This window comes from Corythoichthys intestinalis, chromosome 22, assembly GCF_030265065.1.
Source record: "Corythoichthys intestinalis isolate RoL2023-P3 chromosome 22, ASM3026506v1, whole genome shotgun sequence".
Classification (NCBI taxonomy): domain Eukaryota; kingdom Metazoa; phylum Chordata; class Actinopteri; order Syngnathiformes; family Syngnathidae; genus Corythoichthys; species Corythoichthys intestinalis.
Genome location: NC_080416.1, coordinates 13,950,680 through 13,976,888, shown reverse-complemented (window position 1 = coordinate 13,976,888; position 26,209 = coordinate 13,950,680). Strand labels below are relative to the sequence as shown.

The window sequence follows — 26,209 nt, the reverse complement described above, 5'->3', positions numbered from 1 at the left end:
AAATCAGTTTTCCATTCCATTTTTTTCCCCTGAATTGACCCAACCTTTCCAAAAAAAAAAATAGTCCGCCCTTCAGTCCCTCCTCCTCTCCCTAACCCAGGTTTTTCTATTTGTCACTTTGATTTGATTGACAGCTGAGGACACATGTGGGGGCACTGTGCGGGGCGGCAGTGGGGTGGTGACCAGTCCCGGTTACCCCGGCAACTATGGTAACCAGGCCGACTGTACTTGGATCCTATTGGCCGAACCCGGAGACACCATCTCTGTCGTCTTTACAGACTTCCACACTGAGGAGAAGTATGACTATCTGGAGGTGGAAGGATCTGAGCCCCCGACCATCTGGTGAGTGACACTTACTGTTTTGAAAAGTGTTCAGTAAGATGATTATGAAGTGATGTTTTTTTTCTTCAATTGAATGTGTTGTCTGCATTGCAATGTGAGAGTGGTCAACTGAGGCCATGTCTACACCTAGCAGGTTTTTGAATCTGAGGATCCAGCTCTAATGATGGCGCCACAAACGCAGAATTCACACATCTTCACTTTAGACAGTTTTTAAGAACCCTTGTTTTCAATGCCCAAAATGTGCGTGTGGATGATAGGCGGAACCATAGAAAAGTTCTTCTTTTTGCCAAATGCCCTTCTACTTGAAGTCATGGCCTGAGTTGATTTGTTGTGATGATTAGTGATATCATTTGACAGAAAATAAGTGTTGTTCCTGATCAGCTTTTAATGGGCAAGAAACATTTGTTGTTTTTGTTGAATTGTTGCTAGCTGATCTGTCCTGCTACCACGAACAACTTTTGTCTATGGTTCAAAGCCTAAGCTATTTTGCTAATGTCACCTTGCATCAAGTGTATTACCCTATATGGCGGGGGGCATGGGTTTGTAATGCTACGCACATGAAAGGATATAATATAGGAGTTTTTAATGGGTCAAAGAAAAGACGTAGAATTTTTTTTTTTTTTAAAGGGAACCACGGAAAGAAAGACTTGTAGTTCTTAAAAGATAAACGTTAGTATGAAATAAAATCATTTGATTTTAAAACCGCTCTTGTTGGTTTCGTTTTTTATGCAATTTGTAAAATTAGTTTAACTCGTATGTCGCCATTGTTGTTGACGTCACAGGGCGGTGACGTCACTGGACTACCTTGCCGAACTTCCAGAGTACGACTAGCGACATAAACACGTCAACTATTCAGGCCTTTCAATTTGAACCCCAGAGGACAGGACTGACTTTCACAAAATGAGTAGCAAAAGCAAAATTATCAGGAAAGACAGATAAGATGTGACGAGAGCAGGACAAAACCGGTCTTCTGCCAAAATGTGCTACACTGGCGAAACGTCTTACAAGAGGCAAATATGACGCCCAAATTACTGCCGTGTGCTTTCAGCCTCTTTTGTTTAGATGCATACAGGCAGGACATACTAAAAATGGCTTAAGAAAATACCGTTTTGGCCCGAATATAAGACTGTGTTTTTTTGCATTGAAATAAGACTGAAAAAGTGGGGGTCATCTTATAATCACGGTCTAAACATTATACCCATTCACGACGCTAGATGGCGCCAGATATCATTGAAGCGAATGCTGAACTTGAGGAATAATGTTCTGTCATGACAGATCTCAGCTACTCTCAAGTTTAACCAGTTTGCTTTACTTTATTGCAATATTTTTCCTTATTCAGATTTGTTTCAAAACTACAGTTACAGTTAGATTTCACTTTGATGGTTAATGCAGTTATTGCCATTTTGTTGTTTTATCACAATAGATTGGTTTATTTACATTTCAAAAACCAGAAGCCATTCATTTACGAATGTGATTGCACTTTAGTTGACATATTTAAATGTTCAGATATTAAGATTTGAATGAGGCAAAATAACATGCTTTTCTCTCTCAAATATATTGTTATAATCATTTGTTTCAGATATACTGTAATTATTTTCTGTATAAAAATTAATTTGCTGTTCAAAAAGTGTTTTTTCAAACTTGAGTCTTGAAAAAGAGGGGGTCGTCTTATAATCAGGGCCGTCTTATATTCGGGCCAATACGGTACTTAAACGTAGTAATATCAAATAAGCGCGATTTAAATATGTTACGTGGCTATTGTGGTCCACAGATCACAATTTGCTTCAAAGCCACCACAAGAAAACACAATGCTTAGAAGTATGAGAGGGAAACACATGCAAAAAGTATTTTGAGGCAATGAAAAGGTAATAAGAGACTTAATAAAAACACAAATTGTAGGTACTCACCGCTTTTAACCGATGTGTGCATGTGTTGGACGTCTTGCCGCGTAAAAAAACAAGGCAAGCAACGAAGTCATCAAGAATACTGTCAAATGGCAGCAAGTCAATATCTCTGCAACCTGCCTAGGATCTGTTTAAAGACACTGCTGATAAGCTGGAATTGGATGCAGGTACAATGTCAGGAACTCATCCCACAGCTCTGTAACAAAACAATCTGACCAGCAGCAGAATGTGACAAAATCATGCCAGTATTCATACTAGCTTCAATGCTAGCTAGCACAGCTATTCTCCCGGTCCTACGTCATCACGCCGAGCGTCCATTGCGCACATAAAACATGGCGCCCTCCGTAGGTCAAAACATTTACTAAATATTGTAGATTTTTAAATCAATGGCAATATTTCATGTTTCTAATAACATATTTTAGTAAAAGAGAACAATTGTGGTTTATTATAGCCTACAAGTCTTTCAGTCTGATGTTCCCTTTAATTTCCACACTTTTCTTTAAACAATGCATGATTTAACAATTTATTGAAAAGTTTTATGGAGCACCCTCTTTCAGCTCATAAACACACTTAGCTCCACTTGCCACAGATTGAAAATTGCGAGATTACATCGCTGTTTTCAGAATATAACTCTGTCATGCACCATAGATATACTGTACTGCACAGAAAATAAAAATATTCCAATCCAGACTTTAATGACAGAGGTCGGACATATGCTGTAATGAATCGCCTCACATATTTTACTTTTAAACTTGCAAAACCATTTGGCTCCACCTTTTAATTACAAATGACAAGGGTGTAATGACTTGCATTTATACGTTTAATGCTGTATCGACCTGTGCACCATTTCTAATGAGCTGCAAATGTGTCACACTGTCTTCTTAATTTCAGTAATAAAAGGGTCGAATTACGAATACAATTTGAGAAAAATGAGGTTGAAAGGCGTCAAGCCAAGTAATAAGAGTAGACCCACAAAAACATCTCAAGAAGCTATTTCCAAAATTGGGTCTTCACTGACAAGCTTGTGTTCAAGATTGTGCCAGATTGCGTCCAAATTTGAACCATGTTTACTAGACACTCAACACGTAAATGAAGTTGTCATTGGGATTTCCACCAAGTTCTCACCACATGTACTTGACAGATGGCTCCAATAAATTATAAAACTTACGCTTTCACCATTGCGTGTTGTTGCAACATAGCAGCAAAATTTCCTCCCAAAGCACCAAAAACTTGAGTTTCTGGTCACCCTAAATAGTGCAGCGACAGTGGGGCAAATAAGTATTTAGTCAACCACCAATTGTGCTACTTGAAAATATTAGAAAGGCCTGTAATTGTCAACATGGGTAAACCTCAACCATGAGAGCTAGAATGTGGAAAAAAAAACAGAAAATCACATTGTTTGATTTTTAAAGATTTCCAAATTAGAGTGGAAAATAAGTATTTGGTCATCTACAAACAATCAAGATTTCTGGCTGTCAAAGAGGTCTAACTTCTTCTAACGATGTCTAATGAGGCTCCACTCGTTACCTGTATTAATGGCACCTGTTTTAACCAGTGTTGTTAATCTTACTGAAAAAAAGTAATTAATTATAGTTACAAATTACTTCTCCCAAAAAGTAATTGCGTTAGTAACTCAATTACCTGAATGTAAGAGTAATTAGTTACTTGGCAAAGTAATTGGTGATAATTACTTTTTTTTTTCCCCTCAAAAAAAAAAAAAAAAAAAAAAACATTGGCCACACTATGTGAAGTTTTTTATGAAGGTTTTTGGTACAATTGGCCCGAGCCCAATTCTTTACCCTAATTTACCCTTTACACTGGATCAACTGTTAAAAGTTGTTGAAATTGCTCCCATTATTGCATTTCTTCCCTTCTCTCGACTTTCGACATATGAAAGTTTTAAAACTGTTTCATCATTTAAAGATAGATTCAAGTCAAGATTTTGCCGATTTAGAAGTATTTTAGATAAAAAGTTATTTAGGTTCGCTAGGAAGGTTCTCTGCAACAGAGCCGTCCTAAAAAGTCTACTGCTTTAAGATGGCGGCTGTCTACTAATGCATTTAGTGCCATGCAGTGTTGTTAATCTTACTGAAAAAAAGTAATTAATTACAGTTACAAATTACTTCTCCCAAAAAGTAATTGCGTTAGTAACTCAGTTACCTGAATGTAAGAGTAATTAGTTACTTGGCAAAGTAACTAGTGATATTTTTTTTTCTCAAAAAAAAAACAAAAAAAACCACACAGGTCACACAATGTGAAGCTTAAAATGTTTGGGGGACAATTGGCCCAAGCCCAATTCTTTACCCTCCACTTAACTAGACACAAGGGTATTGCGATAACTAGCTAGTAACCTTTGCTATGTGTGGAAGTCATTTAAAGTTGTGAATCAATCGTTAAAGTTGTTAAAATTTCTCCCGTTATTGCATTAGTTGCCTTCTGTCTACTTTAAACATGTGTAAGTTTTAAAACTGTTTCATAATTTAAAGATAGATTTAAGTTAAGATTTTGCCGATTTAGGAGCATTTTAGATTTTAAAAAATTACTTAGGTTCGCTAGGAAGGATCTCTACATCAGGGCCTTCCTGAGAGGTCTACTGCTTTAAGATGGCGGCTGTTTACAAACGCATGTAGTCCTTAAAACATGTTGGCAGTGCAGCAGTGTCTGTTATGTGCATCTAGTTCTATAATATGATATCTACCGTGTCATGTGGGCGTAGTTTGTCGGCTATGGCTGCAGTCAGGTATTATTGGAGCCACCTAGCATCGCGGTTGGAACGGCGTCTTCCCCACTCCTGCTCTGCTCTCGTCCCCGTGAGTCCGTTTCTCTCAGACTTTTTTTTATTCAACCAACTTAGTAACGCATAGTAACGCACGCCTTTCCCGCCTCAGTAACGGTAACGGCGTTGCCAAGATGAGAAAAGTAATTAATTAGATTACTCATTACTGAAAAAAATAACGCCGTTAGTAACGCCGTTATATTGTAACGCCGTTATTAACAACACTGGTTTTAACTCATCAGTATAAAGAACACTTGTCCAAAAGCTGAGTCAGTCACACTCCAAACTCCACTATGGCCAAGACCAAAGAGCTGTCGATGGACACCAGAGACAAAATTGTAGACCTGCTCCAGGCTGGGAAGACTGAATCTGCAATAGGTAAAACGCTTGGTGTAAAGAAATCAACTGTGGGAGCAATTATTCGAAAATGGAAGACATACAAGACCACTGATAATCTCCCTCGATCTGGGGCTCCATGCAAGATCTTACCCCGTGGCGTCAAAATGATAACAAGAACGGTGAGCAAAAATCCCAGACCCACATGGGGGGACCTAGTGAATGACCTACAGAGAGCTGGGGTCACAGTAACAGAGGCTATTATCAGTAACACAATGTGCCGCCAGGGACTCAAATCCTGCACTGCCAGACGTGTTCCCCTTCTAAAGCCAGTACACGTCCAGGCCCGTCTGCGGTTCGCTAAAGAGCATTTGGATGTTCCAGAAGAGGACTGGGAGAATTATGGTCAGATGAAACCAAAATAGAACTTTTTGGTAGAAACACAGGTTCTCGTGTTTGGAGGAGAAAGAATACGGAATTGCATCCGAAGACCACCATACCCACTGTGAAGCATGGGGGTGGAAACATCATGCTTTGAGGCTGTTTTTCTGCAAGGGGACCAGGACGACTGATCTGTGTAAAGGAAAATGAATGGGGCCATGTATCGAGAGATTTTGAGTGAAAATCTCCTTCCATCAGCAACGGCATTGAAAATGTGACGTGGCTGGGTCTTTCAGCATGACAGTGATCCCAAACACACAGCCAGGGCAACAAAGGAGTGGCTTCGTAAGAAGCATTTCAAGGTCATGGAGTGGCCTAGCCAGTCTCCAGATCTCAACCCCATAGAAAATCTGTGGAGGGAGTTGAAAGTCTGTGTTGCCCAACGACAGCCCCAAAACATCACTGGTCTAGAGGAGATCTGCATGGAGGAATGGGCCAAAATACCAGCAACAGTGTGTGAAAAGCTTGTGAAGAGTTACAGAAAACGTTTGGCCTCCGTTATTGCCAACAAAGGGTACATAACAAAGTATTGAGATGAACTTTTGGTATTGACCACTTATTTTCCACCATGATTTGCAAATAAATTCTTTAAAAAAAAAAAAATGTGATTTTCTCCCCCCCCCCCCCCCCAGGCGCCCCCCCCCCCCCCACCCATTGTCTCTCATGATTTGAGGTTTACCCATGTTGACAATTCCAGGCCTCTCTAATGTTTTCAAGTGGGAAAACTTGCACAATTAGTGGTTGACTAAATACTTACTTGCCCCACTGTATAATTTACTTCATGCTTAAGCTAACCTGCTTGAATCAAATAGCTGTATTCTTCCCCAAATATAACATTAACAACTCCTGGCACCCACCTTGCAGCTATTTACCCCATGTTAGCCTTCTAACGGACGCAATCCACCATTGCAGAACATTGGTTTCCCAATAGACGATGAGTCACGCCAACTATGTCAAAGTGCACACCCATCTTGCGGAATGGACTCCGGCGCAGACCCTTAATCCCCTGTTGCATTTATTTTGCAAATATGAACTATTCAACCCAATCCCAGACGGGGGCTCGATTGAGATGTGAGAGTTTTTGCAAAGGGAGTAAACTAACAGGGTTTCCCCGGAGATATCAGAAAAGTAGTGCATCCAGTCTTCTGTTTAACATGAATAGTGCTCACTACTGTGTTTTTCAAAAGTATGACCTAAATCATGTCAACGTTACATTTTATCTCCGCAAACCCGTTTTTTAGGTCAATGGAATTATGACTAAATTGAAATATTGCTAAATGTGACTGGGGTTCACAGCTAGACACTATTAATCTAGTTGAGGAGGTCTGTGTAATACAAAAATCAAACATTGGCCCCCTTGGGAAGCAAAACAAAGCAGACAACATTGTGGAAAGATCTCGCATTACAATCTACTCGTGGGCTAATTAATGATATCCTCTCCACATAATGGCCGATCATCTCTTTGTACTGGGAACTCATTTAAAACATGTGGTTTAGACTCCATGCTGGAAGTATTTTGCAAGTTTGTGTACATGTTGTTGTATGTTCTGCTGTTTTGGTCAGTAAAATTTGAAATGCATTCAGCACTCAACTCTATTTCATTGACATTCTCCACATATATGTTTTCGTATATCAGCGGTGATTGCTCTAAGACTGCAAGGGAAGCTCAGCTTCACCTAAAATGTCAAATAATAAGTGATCATTTGCATACTGCTGTGTGTACATGTCGTTGATGAAATATGCACGAAAACAATGCACTCAACTTTTGTTCAGAATCAGCTTCACTATCATCGGTTACGACGCGGCTTATTTTTCGTTCATTCGCAGTTTCATAGTCCTAGCTTTATCAAGATCAGTTGGTATCTACCTTCTGGGGATCTGACCTTCTAGCCAGATTGCCGGAATCACGCCAGTGCAATTCCAACGACCCATGGCAGCAAAACCATAGGCGGAGTTTGACTTTTGGGGCAGGGGGGCACAACATGTTGATGACCCCAAAACGCAGTGTCAGCAATAAAATGAACTTACAAGAATATTTATAATAATAAGTTGAAAATGAGCGTTTTTTTGTTTCCCATCATTCTTGAGGGGAATTCTAAATCAGGCTGCTTAGGACAGCTATACTTTTTGCCAAGATTGTCATCCATTGAATATTGTACGCCCGCCGGTGCCGTGCCAATGTAGTTACCCCAGTCAAAATTGTATCACCTGGGCGGAGCCATATGGAGGTTTATTTGTGTCTTCATTATTCTATCAAAAAAAAAACAAGTTCAATCAAGATATATATTTTCAATTTAAAAAAAAGTCACTTCAATCAAAAAAAATGTGTTTGGATGCAAAAATTAATTTGAAACTCAAAAAAATGCATTTGACAGCTATTTTTCTTTGGATTTTTTTTTTTTTTTTTTTTCTTGATTGAAGTTAATTTTTTTTGGGTTGAAGCAACTTTTTTGATTGAAGTAATTTTGTTTTGCGTTTGGGCCACATTTTGGCGAGGACATTTGTGTCTTTATTATTCAATCAAAAAATAAGTTGCTTCAAACAAAAAATATATATATTTCAAAAGAAAAATCACTTCAATCTGAAAAAGAAAAATTTCAACCATAGAAAAAAAGCTTTTGAATACGAAAAAATATTTGACACTCAAACGTTTGCATCTGAACGCTTAATTTTTCATTAAAAAAATGTTTTTTATTTTAACAATCCTTTATGTGTGATTTTTGTGTCTAAATCATTCAAGCCCCCAAAAAGTTGCTTCAGTCAAAAAAAAATTCAAACGAAGAAAAAAAAACATTTGAAAAGTAAAATTGCCCTCCCCTAATTTTTTTTTTTTTTGAAAATAATATGCAAAGCAAATGACCGTCTAAAGTGCTCATCACATGATCAGTTCGAAAAATTGTTTTGACCCATTATATAAATCGTTTTTTGTTCATTTCATTCTTTTTTGTTGTTGTTTGTTTTATTGCTTTACAACTTTATATATATACAGTGGGGAGAACAAGTATTTGATACACTGCCAATGGGTTTTCCCATTGGCAGTGTATCAAATACTTGTTCTCCCCACTGTATGTATATACAGTATATATATATATATATATATATATAGGAAAGTCAATTACATGCAATGACAATTTTCAGCCACCGGGGGGCCTGGATCCCCTGCCCCCCCCTTGAACTCCGCTTATGAGAAAAACCCAACAACCCGGCCAAAAGGCCAAACTCCACGCGTTCACCTTAGTTTTAATCCCTTGTACTGACTCCATTTTAAAAGCTTGGAGAAGGCTTCGAAACACAAGTTGACAATTTATTGCAAGTCGACAGCAATCAGACAACAAGGCAAAACGGCAAATCGACCCAGGCAAGGAGGAAGGCTAGATCCAGAGTCATCCTCAACAAAAGATTTCCTAGAAAGACTGCGCTAGCTAAAGAATTCAGTCTTTTGAATGTTCTGGTGAGGCAGGCTGTGGTCCGGGAGAAGGGTGTGTTTGGGTGTTGTTGAGGGTAATTTTCTGTTGTAGGTTGGGCTGATGAGTTCGTGCGTCATTGTTGCCAAGGCAACCAGAGTTGGAGATTTTGACAGCCTCAGTGCTGAGTGTTGTAATTCTCAGATGTGGAGTAGTCTTGTTATCAGGCATTCCTTGTGGCAATACAGGACGTCCCGCCATTGTTCTGGACTGTCCATTGTTGGCCCCCAGTAGAGCTGGTGGCAGGATTTGGTGGTCCAGACATGGGTTTGTAGATGTCTTAGTCATCACCTGCTTGTCTTGTTCCATTAGCGTCAATCTCGCTCAGTCAGCTGCATGATGGCTCGTTGGACATCCGTAGTCACCAGGCATCCTGTATCTCTTATGCCATTATCTGCCCGTTGTCTTGGCGCTGCAAATTCTAATCACCCCAAGTCCAATTACTCATAATATCAAATATATTCTACTTGATTTTCTTAAACTACGGTTTAAATGCTGTTTTATATTGGGTGTGTTAGAGTAATTCAAACAGCAAATACAGGAAAGGATACTATTCCCTTCAACCTACTGAATTCAGAGAAGGATCATCTGAACCTAACCCCAGTCAGATATCGGTTGTGAGTGTTGATTTCTACATTAGTCCTTCACATTCGTAAGAGCACCTTAGTTGATACCCTAGTTGAAACATTTTACTATTTGTAATTTTCTATTTTAATTCCTATTTAATTGTAGCTATCCAGAGTTGTCAGGGTCATAATTGTAGCTATCCAGAGTTGTCAGGGTCATCTGACTCCATTCTGGTCAGTTCTGTAGGCCAAAAACAGGGTTTTGCAGAGTTAAGCAGTGTGGACGCTGTGCATCTCCCTAGTTGAGAGTGCATTGTTCCACTACTGTGAAACGAGCAGAGTCATTGGCTAAAGGCTGGGTTTGTCCCACCTATCAGACGCTGTGCATCTCTGGGGGTCTATGGCAAGTGGGTGGGGCTCAGCTGGCCCTGACGCTCTGGTTCTCTGCATGATAATTGGATCATCTGTCTGAGACTGAATCCCTTTTTGATTGACAGCGAAATGAGTGAATCTTGTTGTTTAATATCTGCGGGAAGAATTTTTCAAATTTCATTCCGTTGTTCTGAGGTGAATCGGAGACTTTCCTTATCATCTTAGCGGCACTTTCTTGGTTAAAAGTGACTAGCGAAAAATGGAGCTTCTATTTCTGGTGGGGTTTTTTTTCTATTCTTTTGTAGCTGCTTGTCTTTGTTGACTGATTTCTGTCACTCTAGTTTCTTTCCCAACCAATCACCGGGTTCTCCACTGTCACAAAGCACTCACAGGCAGACACTTTGAGCTTCCCCTTCCTGAAAGACCATCATCCGTCACTTTTCTATATGTAGTATTGCTGTCTTTTCTATTACTATCTTCAGGATTCTGATTGGCTAAAACTACCTCATGGATAGGCTGGAAGCGCCACCTGTTGCTTTGGCAACCTGCCAAAGGAAACCCACTTGTATACCACCGGTGTGTACAGAGACACAAACAAAAGTGGTATTCACAAAGGGGATGCACATGAATTATATCATGCCCCTGCACATGAATGCTAATGCTGTATGTCCCTAAAAGCTGTTTTCAGGCCATTATGCCCCCTCGCCCACAAATAAATTACACACTAATAGCCCGAGCAGTGATTAGATCCACATTGGTTACGGCAATGGCTGATCAATACCCTAATTTGCCAAAAATCGACGAGCAGTCAGGGGCTATGAAATATTGTTATGAGTGAACCATTTGACAATGCACAAAAGAATTTCCTATTTTCTAGAATGGAAATCTTCCAGGGCAGGCTGTTAGATGGGCTCATCTGTCTTCAGACTTAGCGAAGCAACATCTCATGGCCCGAGGTTAACTATGTAATCCCTGTTTAAGTAACTGTATACAATTGTGTGTCTTTGTTTAAGAGGTAGGTCATGTTTAGTTTAAGTGGGAAAGCAGCTGCCTTGTGAGTCAGAAGACCTTGTGTACTTGTGTTCCGGCTACTTAAGCACCTCATGTACAGTATGCGTGTAAGCAGATGCTGGCATCATGTAATGAATCTTTCGTGTGACTGCCGTCCACATGTGCTAGAATTAGTTGTTCGTCCTTTGCGGCTCCTCTGTAAAAACTGCTGAGGCCTCATGTTGACGAAGCTGACTGTGCTCTTGTTATCGCTCAGTCTGGAATTATTTGAGGATTCAGCCCCTGAAGCTCATCTCACTCAGGAACGTGACATTCGGACCTGCAAAAAAGTTTTAAGAACTTGTGCACCAACAGCAACATGCATTTTGAAGTGGCAATTTTTAAAAGTAATTTCAGTCCTTCAAAACTTTCCTAGAGATAGTTTGTCCATCTGTTACCAAAAATTGAACCACATACAATATATTTATATTTGGGTCAGGCTAAATCATGAGAAAACTTGAAAAGCCATTTTGGATTGACGTCATTTCTTGGGTTCCTTTGACATTAGGTTTTTTTTTCTACTACTTGCTAAGAAATCTAAATCATGTTTGGGAGATGAATAAGAAACTTTGACCTGCAGAAATGGTCTTTTTACTCAAGCAAAAGTAGTTATCCAAAAATGTACTCAAGTACAAGTAAAAAGTATTTGGTGAAAAGTAGAGATGTCCCAATCGATCGGGTCCGATCACGTCATTTTCAAAGTATCGGAATCGGCAAAAAAATATCGGCCATGGCTTTTTTTAATATATATATATTTTTTTAATTAAATTGTTTTCTAATTGTATTTAACGTTACAGACATAATATGTTACACTCATCCAGAATCTTTAGTTTAGGCTTAAGATAGAGTTATCAAATTTATCCCGATAACAGCGATAATTAATTTTTTTATAAATGTATCACATGAAAATATTTAACGCAATTAATGCATGCTGCACGACCCACTCACGCATTGTCGCGGTCAATCTGTAATGGCGCCGTTTTACCTTTATAGAGAGATAATAGACAGCGTAAAATGAGTAGAGTGAATTTTGGCAGCCTTTGGTGCCTTTTTTTAATTGGCTAAAGCCTTACAATTCCTCTCCCTGTGATCAGAAATATCATGGGAAGCAATGTGGGGAAGCAAGGTAGCAATTGATCTTTTTAACACCTTATGTTGTTTCCTAACGCAGAGAAGATATATCAATTGGTAGCACTACACACAGTCATGGTTCCACTTCCCATCATGCATTAGGGTTGAATGGCTGCAGAATAATTTACTGAAAGCTCAACAAATACACTAGATGGCAATATTTAGTCACAATATACAAAGTCACAAGTCTTTCTATCCGTGGATCCCTCTCACAGAAAGAATGTTAATAATGTAAATGCCATCTTGAGGATTTATTGTCATAATAAACAAATACAGTACTTATGTACTGTATGTTGAATGTACAGTATATATTTGTCCGAGTTTTATTCATTTTTTTCTTAATGCATTGCCAAAATGTATACGATCGGGAAAAATTATCGGGAATGATTGGAATATAATCGGGAGCAAAACAAGCAGTCGGATCGGGAAATATCGGGATCGGCAGATACTCAAACTAAAACGATCGGGATCGGATCGGGAGCAAAAAAACATGATCAGAACAACCCTAGTGAAAAGAATACTCAAGTAATGAGTAACATTGTGAATAACTGCTCACATTTTTGGTATTTTTTTTCTGAGCACAAAGTGTTGTTATAATGATGCTGAACAATAATTAATAACACAACCACATTAAGCCAAAGAAGTACAAAAACATAATGATAATTCCCACGAGAGAAAAAAAAAAAAAAACAGAAATGAAGCATTATTCGTACAAAGAGCATGAGTCCCCTCTGGTGGAGAAAATAGTTCCTAGTAGGAATAGTGAATAGTTCCTTCATAATTAACATTATGCAGTTAAAAGGATCATATTTCTGGTTTTCCGTGGTCAATCGGTGACAAATAAAACCTGGGAGAGAGGTTAAAATCCGCACTTTCAAGTCATGTTGAGAGCAGCGCTGTATGTCAAATACTTCCTTTTTTACAGTGCTTTAAAGACACCACATGATTGAACAGGCTGGTGTTAACATAGAACGGCAAGTTTGCGTCTGATTGGTATAATAGTCATGTGATTATTGTTGCAACGTATCATTGGTGAAATTGGTAGAGCTACTCTTGGCATCACTGGCAAAATAAATAAATCTATATGTAAAATAAATAGGGAACAGTTTTATGACTCTTGTGTTGCCCAAAGTAGCGGAGTAAGAGTTGTGTTTTTTCTTCACAAATCTACTCAAGTAAAAAGTATAGCTTTATAAAACTACTCTTAGAAATACATTATTCCCAGAAACTTACTCAAATAAATATAACGGAGTACATGTAATGTGATACTACCCACCTCTGGTTCAATCCACTAGTTGGCAGTAATGTAAGGAGCTGGTTTGCCAACAGAAGAAAAAGATGGAGGTGGGCCATGTGTCAAGCGGTCGCCGCTCGGCCAGAGGCGGGGTCGGCCCCTCCCGACTCAATGCCGAGCGAACTGGAGTATATGAAAAATGCATAGGGGAAAATTAAACCACGACAGGGAACCGCAAGTCTCAAAGGTGCGATATCTTTCAATTCTGTGACTGTCAAATTGTCGCCACTTCCAGGAGAGTGAGACTCTGAGAGACGCTTGGAGAGGCTCCGCCTGTCTCGGCCACTGTAACACACACGTCCCCCTGCTCGTGACCATGCTCTCCCTCCAGTGTGATGCTAACGAAAGAAACTGTACTCACAAAACGAAATCGGACAAGCTGGCAAAAGAACATAAAATATACAGTGTATATATATATATATATATATATATATATATATATACTGTATATACACATACACACGCATACTGTATGGCTCTCGTGGAATCACATTTTAAAATATGTTGGGTGTTTTGGCTCGCTCGGTCCATGTTACAGCTGGGTCTCCCTAAAAAACATTCCCATGTTAACCTAATTTCTAAGCAGTGTACTGGTTGATGTCAAAACCGATAGGGAATAATTTGATTCATAAGTTTGCATTTTAGTGCATTTATTATGAAAGTATTTATCAGTATAACAGTGAAAATTAGAGTAAAATCTTGCACGTCAATTAACAGTGTGCGCCCCTGACAAGGGCGTAAGTTCCGTCTCAATATTGCTAGGGACGATATAAAAGCATGACCTGCATGTACACTGTTTTCTGGGGATGGGACCTTAATAAGACCAAACAGATTGGGTGAACGAGCTACATTTCTCACGAATATGAACCTAATTAATTGATAGGCTAAATGATTAATGCAAAAAATAATCTGTATTGATTTATGCTAGCTTTCACACTGCAAATTTACAGTATAATGTCTTTTTTTTTTTTTTTTTTTTTTTTTTTTTTTGTTTAGATTTAGATTTTTCCTAAATCTAGTCGAATAATTTTCTCTATCTTGTTTTGAGTGTTAAAGGCTAGTTAAGATTGACGCGTCAGATTCTTCCACTTTAGGTAAATATTACTACAGTATTTGTTATTAAGCCCATACATCTAAAAGTAAGTCATTTTTCACGTAAATCGAGGAAAAAATGCTTTCCAATAATGTCTTCAACAAAATCTATTCCAGAAATAAGAACATTTCTAACAAACAAGTTTTTTTTAAGATTAAATATACAAACTTTTTGCTTAAAATAAGTCTGTTAAGCTTATTTTCAGCTAGCTATTTTACTTCACCAAATATAAGTGGGTAAAATTTCTTGAAGCCCTGGCAGATAATTTCACTTATTTCTAGTAGATTTACACTGAAAACAAGGGATGTTTTTTAAGTGGGGTTTTGCAGTGCATATGTATTGGTTTAGGTCAGGGTTCACTAAATGTGGACCTCGGTGCCACTTTTCCTGTCGTGTTTTCCATGTCTCCCTCCTCCAACACACCTGAATCAAAATAATCAGGATCATTATCAGGCTTCTGGAGAGGTTGCTGATGTTATAATCATCTGATTCAGGTGTGTTAGGGGAGAGAGATGTGGAAAACATGACAGGAAAAGTGGCACCGAGGTCCGGATTCAGTGAACCCTGGTTTAGGTGGTACACTGTTCGATTCAACCTTTGTTTTCAAAAACTACTCAAGAACCATTTTGAAAACTTCCCGAATAAGTGTCTGGATTTTATAAGCAAATTTAAATCGCAATATCCGAACACAAATTATATTAACAATCGTAAACAAGAAATACAAACTTGTTAAACATCTCTTAACCATCCAGGAATGCAAAAAAATAATCGGTTCTGCGCATGTGTGTAATGTTAAAATTGCCATGAATGCATCGGTTCCAAAGTCAACATTACAAACTTTCGATAAAGGAATATTTAATTACGTTTGAACATGGACGGACATGTACAAAAGTTCTCCTCAGACACATCTTGCCTTGTGACTGCACACAACTCAACTGCACGCAGCTCTCTCACCGCTGATGTGTTCGCCGTTGTCTTTAAGCATTTATTTATGCCATATTCATGTTGCACGTGTATGTTTATGATGTAAATTGTTTATTGAAAAATGTGACAGAACACCGGCTGTGAATGCATGTGTGTGTGTGTGTGTTTGGGGTAAGTCGTCAGCCAATCAAACTTGTGTTTGAGGGAAAAAATGGAATGGCCCATTTAACAAGTCAAAAAGGGGTCCATGTAAGTCTGAACTTTTTTAAAGTACTGTAATTCGCTTGATAATGGTAGGGTTAAGTCTATCCCTACTACATGGGAAGACAATCTAAATTACCTATATAATTAGTCATTATATAATGCAAATAAGGATGCTTAAAAGTTGGTGGGGACAATTTCAGCACCCCGAAAAGTAGTGTTATGTCCCTACCGTCCCTATGCAAACCTACACCCTTGGCCCCTGAATCTTCTGCTTGTGCCCCTGAAATTTTAAGTTAGGGGCCACTGTGCTCTTAGTAAAAAATGTTAGTCTGGAGCCCTGAGTGAGCATTGAGGCGTCAAAGAGTGAGAAAGCGTGGGTGGCACCTATGAAATATCTTGTGACTAACAAAACCAAAGAAAAAAAAATCGTAAGATCTTACAAGTCACACGACCTTTTTTGTTGTCGTCATCGTCGCAGGCTTTTCTCAAAACTGGGTCACTTCGCACTTAAAGCTCTTTATTTACCGATTTCAACTGCCGTAGAGGAAATCCAAGGCAGAAGCTGTAATGCTCATTTTCCGGCGCCAATTAACAGGCAGAGTTAATGGCCACCGATGCTAGTACCGCAACCGTCTACAAGGGTTAGGTGTTTATCAGAGAACAACAGTCTTTTGCACACACAAACGGCCTATTTACATCCCCACACTTGATCTGGCAGCCTCCCTCTCATGCTTGTCTAATCAGTATGCAGTGAGAGGGTACTCATGCCTGCGAGAGGAGTATATCAATATGAGCTAAGTGCCTGTAATCCGAGCCTAACATTACACACACACACAAACACATGCACGCAGACGCACAAATGCAAGTGCTGCATTTTGTTGTTCCACAATCAGTTGCCCTTGAAAGTGCGTCCTGTCTATCTGTTATCTGCCAGGAAGTAGCCCGCTGTTTAGTGATCTTTATGCGTGACTACTTGACAGCCCATCACCTTCCGTGACGCTGCTGTCTCGCCACAACCGTCAGGCCCTGATCATGTTTTTTTTTTTTTTTTTTTCTTTTTAAGATTTGTTATTAACATCCCTAGAAATGAGCAGTGACAGGTTGTCACCGAAGCGTGAGTCGTATGGTGACGCGTTAGGCATCAGGAAGTCAGATTTACGGTGGGTGGCAAGAGATGTGCTGCTTGCAGAGGATGTTCTAAAGTTGGTTGACTGGAAAGTTGTGCGGGCTATGTTTTACTTATCACACACGAAGTAGAATTCTGTCAATTTTTTTTCATGATGATGACGTTATGATGACGACTTCAAAATGTGGCTTAGGAAACTAGAGCATAATGAGACGAATGCCAGTTTTCGTCTGACGAGACGACAATAGTACGAAAATGCAACATCGTTTCTGTCATACGTTCATAATGTGTGACATTTTCATATTGTACATGGAGTACGTCAGCTTGCATCGAAGCAGTTTTAGGGTCGTATCACTCATGATAGATGTGCCTACTGGAGTTTAGGATGTGTCTTAGGCTAGGCTGCGCTCCATCTTGCTTGTGTAAACCTTGTGTAACTTGTGTGTTTGAGCAATTTTCCAATTTCTGATGAAAAAAACAGAGAAATTGAGCTTTTTGTGAAAGCATACATTTCAAACATAACTTTGACTTTAACACGGCTATTTTTCGCTTATGTGACATCCCAAACATCTGAATGTTTTTTTTTCTACAAAATAACAAACAAGACAAATAGAGCTTTTGATCGCAAAGTAACAATTTATTTACACATAACTAAACTATTGAACTGTTGAACTATTTGCGCACATAACAACGGGGAAGGCTGAGTAATCTGATGAGTCGTTAAAGATCGGTCTCACTTTTTTCATCATCTTCATCGTTTGTTTCAACCTCGGGTTAAGGAGTGGCGCAGCGTGAGCGCCGCAGAACAAGTGTGGAACCTGACGCTGTTGTGGATGTCACCATGTGTCTCATCAAGATAGATTTTTTTTTAATCCTTCTTTGACGATGGTTTTGTTTTCTTTTCAAAACACTCCTCCAGTGTCGTTTTGCTTTTTTTTTTTTTCCGATCGTTCTCCACATTTTTCTCAAATTCTCACGCGTCTTCACAAGTCCCTCCAACTTCCGTTTCCTGATTATTTTTCTTCATTTCCTTTCTTGGCCCGATATGAGTTCTTACCAAATGCGCTACTGACCTCCAGTGGCTAGTTTTATTGCTTTAAAATGGGTTTTTAGCTTTGTGCATTGTACCTTAGATACATCAGAACCGACAGATGTCTTTTATTAAAAAACAAAACAAAAAAGAAAAGAAAAAAAACGCAAAGATGTATAAATACATTTTTGGGACACTGAAGCAATTAAAAATAGAACATATTTATACATTTTTGGGAGCAAATGAGTTAAAGGTTTGTGCTGAGTGTTCAACAGACGCTAAATGTCACTTCTAGCATTAGCGTAGCTCTTAAAATACTGGCCAGTCGAAAGCAGAGCCACTTGGCTTTTCTGGTCAGTAACTCTTGAGCATGTTAAATGCTCGGACAATTTTTTTATTTTTACATACAGTTCGTTGCTTCTAGGTAGGTTTAATTGAAAATGTACTGCTTTTCCTGGTACGTGTGTATTATCACAAAGTTGGTGTTGTCCTTGTAGATGCTTCAATATGGGCTCATCTGTCTATGTTCATTCGACATTGTTGGAAAGCTTTATTTTTGGACTAAAACTTTTGAAATTTACAGACAAAAACATTTTGAGTAATTGTCGACTAAAACTAGACGATGACAAAAAACATTTCAAAATGATTAAAAATATGATTAAGACTAATAAGTATTTTTGTCCAGAAGACTAAGGCCATGACGACACGTGGCAGGGTATTTGGCAAAAAGAAGAACTTTTGTACGGTTTGGCCTATCATACACATGCACACGCACATATAAACGAGGGTTCTTGAAAACTGCGTCCAAAGTGAAGATGTGCGAATTCAGCATTTTTGGCGCCATCATGTGCAGACTGACACCCGAATTAGAAGACTAAAGTGTACAACCTTGGGCATTGTGTGGAGGACCACAGATCTGGAATGAACTTGACGAAATACTAGAGGAGTTCCAAAAAATTGATTATTACATGCATTGTGATTCGACACGTGACGATTCAATTACGATTCATAAAGGTTAAAAAAAACTGATTTTCCCACATAACTTTATGACAGCCGCTCCTAGCAGAACGAAATTCAAGACACGTCTGCCGCCTGGACACCTTTAACAGACGCACACACGACTTTATGATGGGATGCTGCCAGTAACTGAGTGAGAGATTTACTCCTTTTCAAAAGACTGGAAAATAAATTTGTGCATGAGACAGGCAGTCAAAGGTTGCGCTTCTGTACGACCTCACAGTTATTTTTTTAGAGTGAGAGGGGAAGAGAGATAGTTCGTTGCTCATTGTCTTTCAGATGTCCAGCTGTAGTTTCAAGTCATGTCAATTAAAAAATGTCCTGAGTGTGTTGCTAAGACCCGTGTGCGTCTATAAGAGGTGAGTACACGAACCCTCTTGTACTGTTTAGCCTTTATTGTTGTTGTTTTTGAGGTGTTAATATTTAGCGCCGAGCGCTAAGCTAATTAGCTAATTCGCTAATGTGTATTTATTTCATATACAGAACGTGTAAAACCATGATTAAGTACAGCGGTAACACTACAAACATCCGAAATAGTACAGAAATCTGTGAAAACAAAGTATATTGGTTTAAAGAAGTCTTATTTCTAAAGACACTTTGTTTCAGGAAAATGTGGAATTTATTCCACCTGTGTAAATTTTGATTGTAATGTTGAGAGAAATAAGTTCTCCCTTTAAAATGGTTAATGTTTTTGCACTTTCTTGTAAAAATAAATAAATAAAAAAGCAGCTTAAAGGCAGCTTTTTGTTGTATGGGTATGTTTCCATTGTTCCTGTTGAATCCTTGGATATTTTAAATAAATAATGGACAAAAATTTGTTTGTCCACTTTATGAATTAGTAATGTGCAATGCATCGATAATCATGATAACCATGATCATCGTCAATACCATGATCATCGTTCAAGAATCGAATTGTTGCCCCTGAATCGTAATCGAATCGAATCGTGGGGTGCCTAACATGGCACACCCCTATGAAATACTGTCACACTCCATCTCCATTTTTAATAAAGACTCAAAACTCATCTCTTAGCAATGTATGTTTAATATGCTGATTCTATGAATAACATTACAAAGGTATGTCATATCAAATCCAATGTAACCAGAATGTTGAAATTTTCTATAGTTAATTGTATGTATGTGTGTGGGTGTGTGTACGAGTATGCTATCCAGCCGGGGCCCTACTAAAAGCTTTAAATAGCTTCTTTGGAGTGTCCTTTTCGCGCATCTTAATAGATGAATTGTTTGAATGATGTGTGAATAAATTGAAAAACAAATGCTATGAAAACCTTACTAAGTGCGACAACCTGTCCGTACATCACACACAGGGGTGAAAGTGGTTAGAATTTCTTGCCGGAACTCTCTGTCAAGAAGGCGGCCACGGAGCCAGTTTTTTTTTTTTTTTTTTTTTTTGTGGGGGGTGTTGAACCTCCTAAAACCACTGAAATGCAGATAAAACTGCTTTTGGAACAGTTATTCCTATAACACATACAAACAAAACATCATTTTCATTCAAAATAGTATTTTTTCAATTATTTGCAAAATAAGTCAACAAAAACAGAAGTAACCCCAAACTCCATCTAATTCCCCCCCTACATTTCCTAAATGCAAATACTCAATGTTAACTAGTTAATAACATTGGATGTACATTAAAATTGAAGCTAAAGTAAACGTTTTTTTTTTTTTTTTTTTTTTTTTTTTTTTTTTAAATAAAGATATAACTAACATACAGTACAGGCTAAAAGTTTGGACACAACTAATTCAATGCAACACAAATGAAGGTCCCTAAACCACTGTTAAAGCAATTAATTACACTAATCAACCCTGAAAAGGCATACCTGTGAAGTCAAATACCATTCTAGGTGACTCCCTCTTGAAGCTCATCAAGAGAATAGCAAGAGTGTACAAAAAGTAATTGGAGCAAAAGGAGGCTACTTTAAAGATGCAACAATATTATACATGTTTTTAGTTATTTCACCTGTTTTTACTAAGTAGGCTACATAGTTCCACGCATGTTCATTCATACTTCTTTTACATTCAGTGAGAATTTACAATGACACTTGAGAGTCTAAATAAATGATGGACCGTAGATCAAATAAACAAGCCTCCTCAACTCTTTCCTTTCTCGTAAAGAGCTGATCAATTTTCTGTTGCATTGCTGTTTTTTATTGCATCCATTCACCAAGCGTTTTTTTTTTTTTTTTTTTTTACATAGTGTCCTGTCTTCACTAAATGTTAATTTGTTTAGGTTGACAGACAGCAAAACGAGGCAATAGTGGATTTTTTAATTTGAAGCTTTTACTTCTTCACTTCACTACTTGACAAATGTTAAAGCTGCAACACACACATGCACTCATGTTCAAAAGGACACACATAAAACAATAAACATTTTACACAAAACAAGCTGTGATCATACGTTGCTCCAGTACAATCAATATGTAAATTTAGTAAATCAAATTAGCCCAGTCTGCATAATTGTCCGCTTGCTTAGATGCTACGAATGCTAACGTATTCACACTTCTCTCACAGCAAATCGCTAAACATAACCAAGCAAACAGTATCTCCAAATTTAACCACAAATGCCAACACCAACATACATTAACTGCAACAACTTACAGCTTCAAGTGGGCCGAACCAGAGTAAGTAGCTGTCCCTTAGCCATGTTAGAAACATCTGCTTCTCTGTCATAAAAGGCAATAGTTCAGACACACCCAACTCCGCCACCGGAGCGCATCATTTGACAAAATACAATACTTTAAACAAACATTCACACATAGTATTTTGACAGTTGCCGTTATATTTTCGGGATCAAAGTACCGTCGAAACGGCGTTCCGGGTCGAAAACTCATGCCGGTACGGAGATCCGGCTCGTTCCGGTCCACTTTCACCCCTGATCACACATGAGACCAATGTTTACATTTGGAGTAAATTAGGTCCTTTTTTTTGCTTCCATTTATTTACAAACTCTTGCAGTGCTTCATATCATAGAACACATGCGAAGTATTGGGGTATTATTGGCAATTATTTTCACGCATTGTTATGAATGTACTTAAAAATGAATGAATACGGTTGGCTGTGGAAGCTTTTTTTCTCTACAAACGTGTTGGTGTGGACGTAATTATTTTGAATGTATTGTTTTAGTTGTATTAGAGCAGGTTTCTCAGCCTGAGACGAATATAAAAATTAAAAGGGCTGCCAAAAACAACACGGCATTGTTCAAGTCACTCCCCTGATGTAAACCCTTTTGAGCATGTAGTTCTGGCTGCTAAAGATGAGGCAAACAATAGAAAGTTGCTTAAATGAAAGTGAAGCAAAGCGTGCCAAATTTCGTAACATCAATCAATGATGATGTACCACTTTCAGGACTTGTAGCTGCACCTTCCAGTACTTTTTTTGTCCGGTGTAAGCAAAATAACCTGCGAACTGGCACATAAGTCACTTTATATTCTCCTCTAACCCCAAAAATGAACTACTGCAGAACACATCTGTCAATCGGGAGTCACTTGGGAATCCATTAGCAGACTATTGGCCAAATCATTGTAAACAGGCGGAGGCTGAGACCATTTCCCCGGCGAGTTCGGGGCTCCGGGCGACCTTCACATTTACCGAACTCACCTTCTGCCTTGTCGGGAGGGCAATAGTGGAGACCATTATGTAGTAATGCGGGAGGTGATGCATACGGGAGGAAGAGGTGCAGAATAGGCGTCCCCTGGGAGCAAGCTCAAGGCAAAAGGACGCATGAGCCGGCGAGAAAACCGTCAAACATGGAACCCGAGAATACCGCAATTAGATTACAAGCGTGTAAGCAATTAAGTGTTAATCCGCCACCCTGCGACTTGAATGTAGCTTCTGTACAGGATTAGCACGTGTGAAATTAGGCACAGAATGGCTGCAAACGCGGCCCATATTCTACTAGGGCTACTGTCTTTCTGGATTAGCTATTAATCTGGCAAGCAATGTAAACATGAAGCATCAATTGGAAGGTTTGACATGTTGCCTATAGGCTAGCACATAAATACCTCTTATGCTAAATTGTTTTGAAATGGAGCATTAAAATGAATCCGCTTCTGATATGCTTCAAAACATCTTAATCAAATTGCGCCACCGAAAAAAAAAGAGGACTCAAAGTCAGGTGTATAATTAGATTAGTGTTTGCTAATTTGATTGTTCTGTGTATGCAAAAAAAAAAAAAAAAAAGACACTGAGAAAGAAAATGAAACAAAATAGGTCACTCTTACGAAAGAACTTTTTGTTGTTTTTCCTGAAATCTTACTGAATTAAGAGGGCACTCCACTCAAACAACAGACTAATGATAAGAAAATTTGTGCAAGAAAGTGAAAGATGAGCTGTTTTTTTTTCCTGAAGTGTCACTGATGAGTGATTCTGATTTAATTAAATCACTTTTATAAAAATACTATTTTAACTCTAATGAACTGCTAAGGAAGGCCCATAATCAGCTTTGTAATTATTATTTAAATAAATGATTTTTAAAATGCTGAAATCAAAACATCCGAATCTGCAAATACTGCAATTTGAGATAAGGGAGAAAAAGAATGTTGGTATATTTGGACGCTTCTGTTTTTTAAGAATCCTGCCAAGACACTTCTAATGCGTCTCTTTTGCATACAGTTGGAACTGTCTCGGTGGAATAATTATTGCATTCAGCAATTAAACACAAATAAATAGAACTTCTCTTGGCCCCATGATAACAACAAACATCACTTCTACCTTTAAGTTTTTCCTAAGATTTTGGAATCCGGTCCAGGAATAATTGATATATCTGTGCTTGGTAGTTACTGTTGTATGCTACTTTGGATGGGAGGGTTCTATATATATGTGGAACATTTACAACAACATGACCTTAGTCTATGTAAAACTCTTTGAATCTGGCTTAGCATTTTTTTTTCTTTGCATGAATGCTCATTTGCCCATCCCGGTCCAAATAAATAGAACGTCTCGTGCTGTCAATGGTGCTGAAAAATGAGCATTCACAGCCAGTCCTCCCAGTTTTAATGAATTGGCCATTGTCAGAGGTGCATGAAATATTCACTATTTTTAGTTAAATAAAAGTATCTAAGAAAACATTTATTCAAGTAAAATCATATATATATATATCTACAGGGTGGGGCAGAGCAACTTGCTTATTTAAATTTGGCGCCCTGAAGTGATGGTTGCTCTGAGGATGGTAGTGATGGACTTATCTGAGAGGGTGGGGCTTAAAGTTTGGTTCTTAATGCGCGTTATTTTGTGATTATTTTTCAGGAACCCCAGTGAGCATCATGGAGTGGGCGAAATTGGAACGCGCTTTCGCTGTTGAGACGATTAAGCGACATCTTGAAAAAAAATGCCTCAAGTGAAAGCGCGTTCCAACTTTGTCCACTCCATGATGCTCGCTGGGGTTCCTGAAAAATGAACACAAAATAAATAATGCACATTAAGAACCAAACTTTTGCCCCACCTTCTCAAATAAGTCCATCCCTACCATCGTTAGAGCAACCATCGCTTCAGGGCGCCAAATTTAAATAAGCAAGTTGCTCTGCCCCACCCTGTACAGTATATACATACATACATTAGGGCTGTCAAAATTAGCGCGTTAACGGGCGGTAATTAATTTTTTAAATTAATCATGTTAAAATATTTGACATAATTAATGCACATGCCCCGCTCAAACAGATTAAAATGACAGCACAGTGCAATGTCCACTTGTAACTTGTGTTTTTTTTTGGGAGTTTTGTCACCCTCTGCTGGCGCTTGGGTGCAACTGATTTTCTGGGCTTCAGCACACATGAGCATTGTGTAATTATTGACATCAACAATGGCGGGCTACTAGTTTATTTTTTTTATTGAAAATTTTACAAATTATATCAAAACGAAAACATTAAGAGGGCTTTTAATATAAGATTTCTATAACTTGTACTAACATTTATCTTTTAAGAACTACAAGTCTTTCTATCCATGGATCGCTTTAACAGAATGTTAATAATGTAAATGCCATCTTGTTGATTTATTGTTATAATAAACGAATACAATACTTATGTACCGTATGTTGAATGTATATATCCTTCTTGTCTTCTTTCCATTCCAACAATAATTTACAGAAAAATATGGCATATTTTATAGATGGTTTGAATTGCGGTTAATTACGATCAATTAATTTTTAAGCTGTAATTAACTCGATTAAAAATGTTAATCGTTTGACAGCCCTAACATACATACAGTACATCCAGAGATCTGAGTCAATATTCAAAGAAAACCAAAAATTCATTGACTGCTCAATTTTATTTAAAACTGTGCAGAATGGAAAAAAACAAGCAATAACATTGACTGCACTGTAAACAGAAGCTCAACAATCTCAAAAACTACAAAACTTAGCTTAATGGCAGATTGCAAGCAACTATCAGGTGCATACTGCCACATACTGTACAAGAGATTGGTGTTTTTTACTGGTCAATATCTTGTTCACCTGCCTAATCTTGCTTGTAATCGTGTTGCTGCCTCTAGTGCTCAGTTACGGTATAGTTGCACGGGGCTTATCGATTGCGCCAGAGGCAGGAAAAGGAAACTATCAATTCACAATGAAAACAAAAGTAACGTGTAATGCAAGCGACAATTTGAAAAGTAGTGGAGTAAAAAGTACAGATATCTGCTCTATAATGTAGTGAAATATGAGTAAAAATGACCACTTAATATTAAAAAATGTACTTAAGTACAGTAATGAAGTACATTTACTTCGTTACATTCCACCACTGGCTATTGTTGTCGATAGTAGGCAATGAGGTAAGAAAATGGGGTAAAAGAAGTGAGTCCGTTTTTTGGGGGGTTTTTTTACACCATAAAACGGGGGTCCCCAAACTACGGCCCGCCTCCACATTTGGTCCGGCCCCCTGAACAATACCAGAGAGCATTTTAATTTTTTTTTTTTTTTTTTTCCTCAATAGTGTTATTTATTTGCTGGCCTTTTTCTGTAAAGAACTCAGAGATGGTTATTTGGTTATTATCCATTTAATTAATAGTGTTATTAGAGATGTCCTGATCGATCGGCATCCCGATCGATCGGGTCCGATCACGTCATTTTCAAAGTATTTGAATCGGCAAAAAAATATCGGCCATGCCTTTTTTTAATATATATATATATATATATA

At 38.3% G+C, this 26,209-nt stretch overlaps 1 protein-coding gene across 4 annotated transcripts in view; it reads left to right on the top strand.

The window, feature by feature from the left end:
• The window catches only part of csmd3b (CUB and Sushi multiple domains 3b), a 684,074-nt gene that overhangs the window by 331,720 nt on the left and 326,145 nt on the right, over positions 1-26,209 (top strand). For all 4 annotated transcript variants that reach the window (XM_057827420.1, XM_057827419.1, XM_057827418.1 and 1 more), the window contains exon 5: positions 135-342. In XM_057827420.1, coding sequence (XP_057683403.1) covers positions 135-342 — 208 coding nt within the window. The remainder of the gene's footprint in view (positions 1-134; positions 343-26,209) is intronic.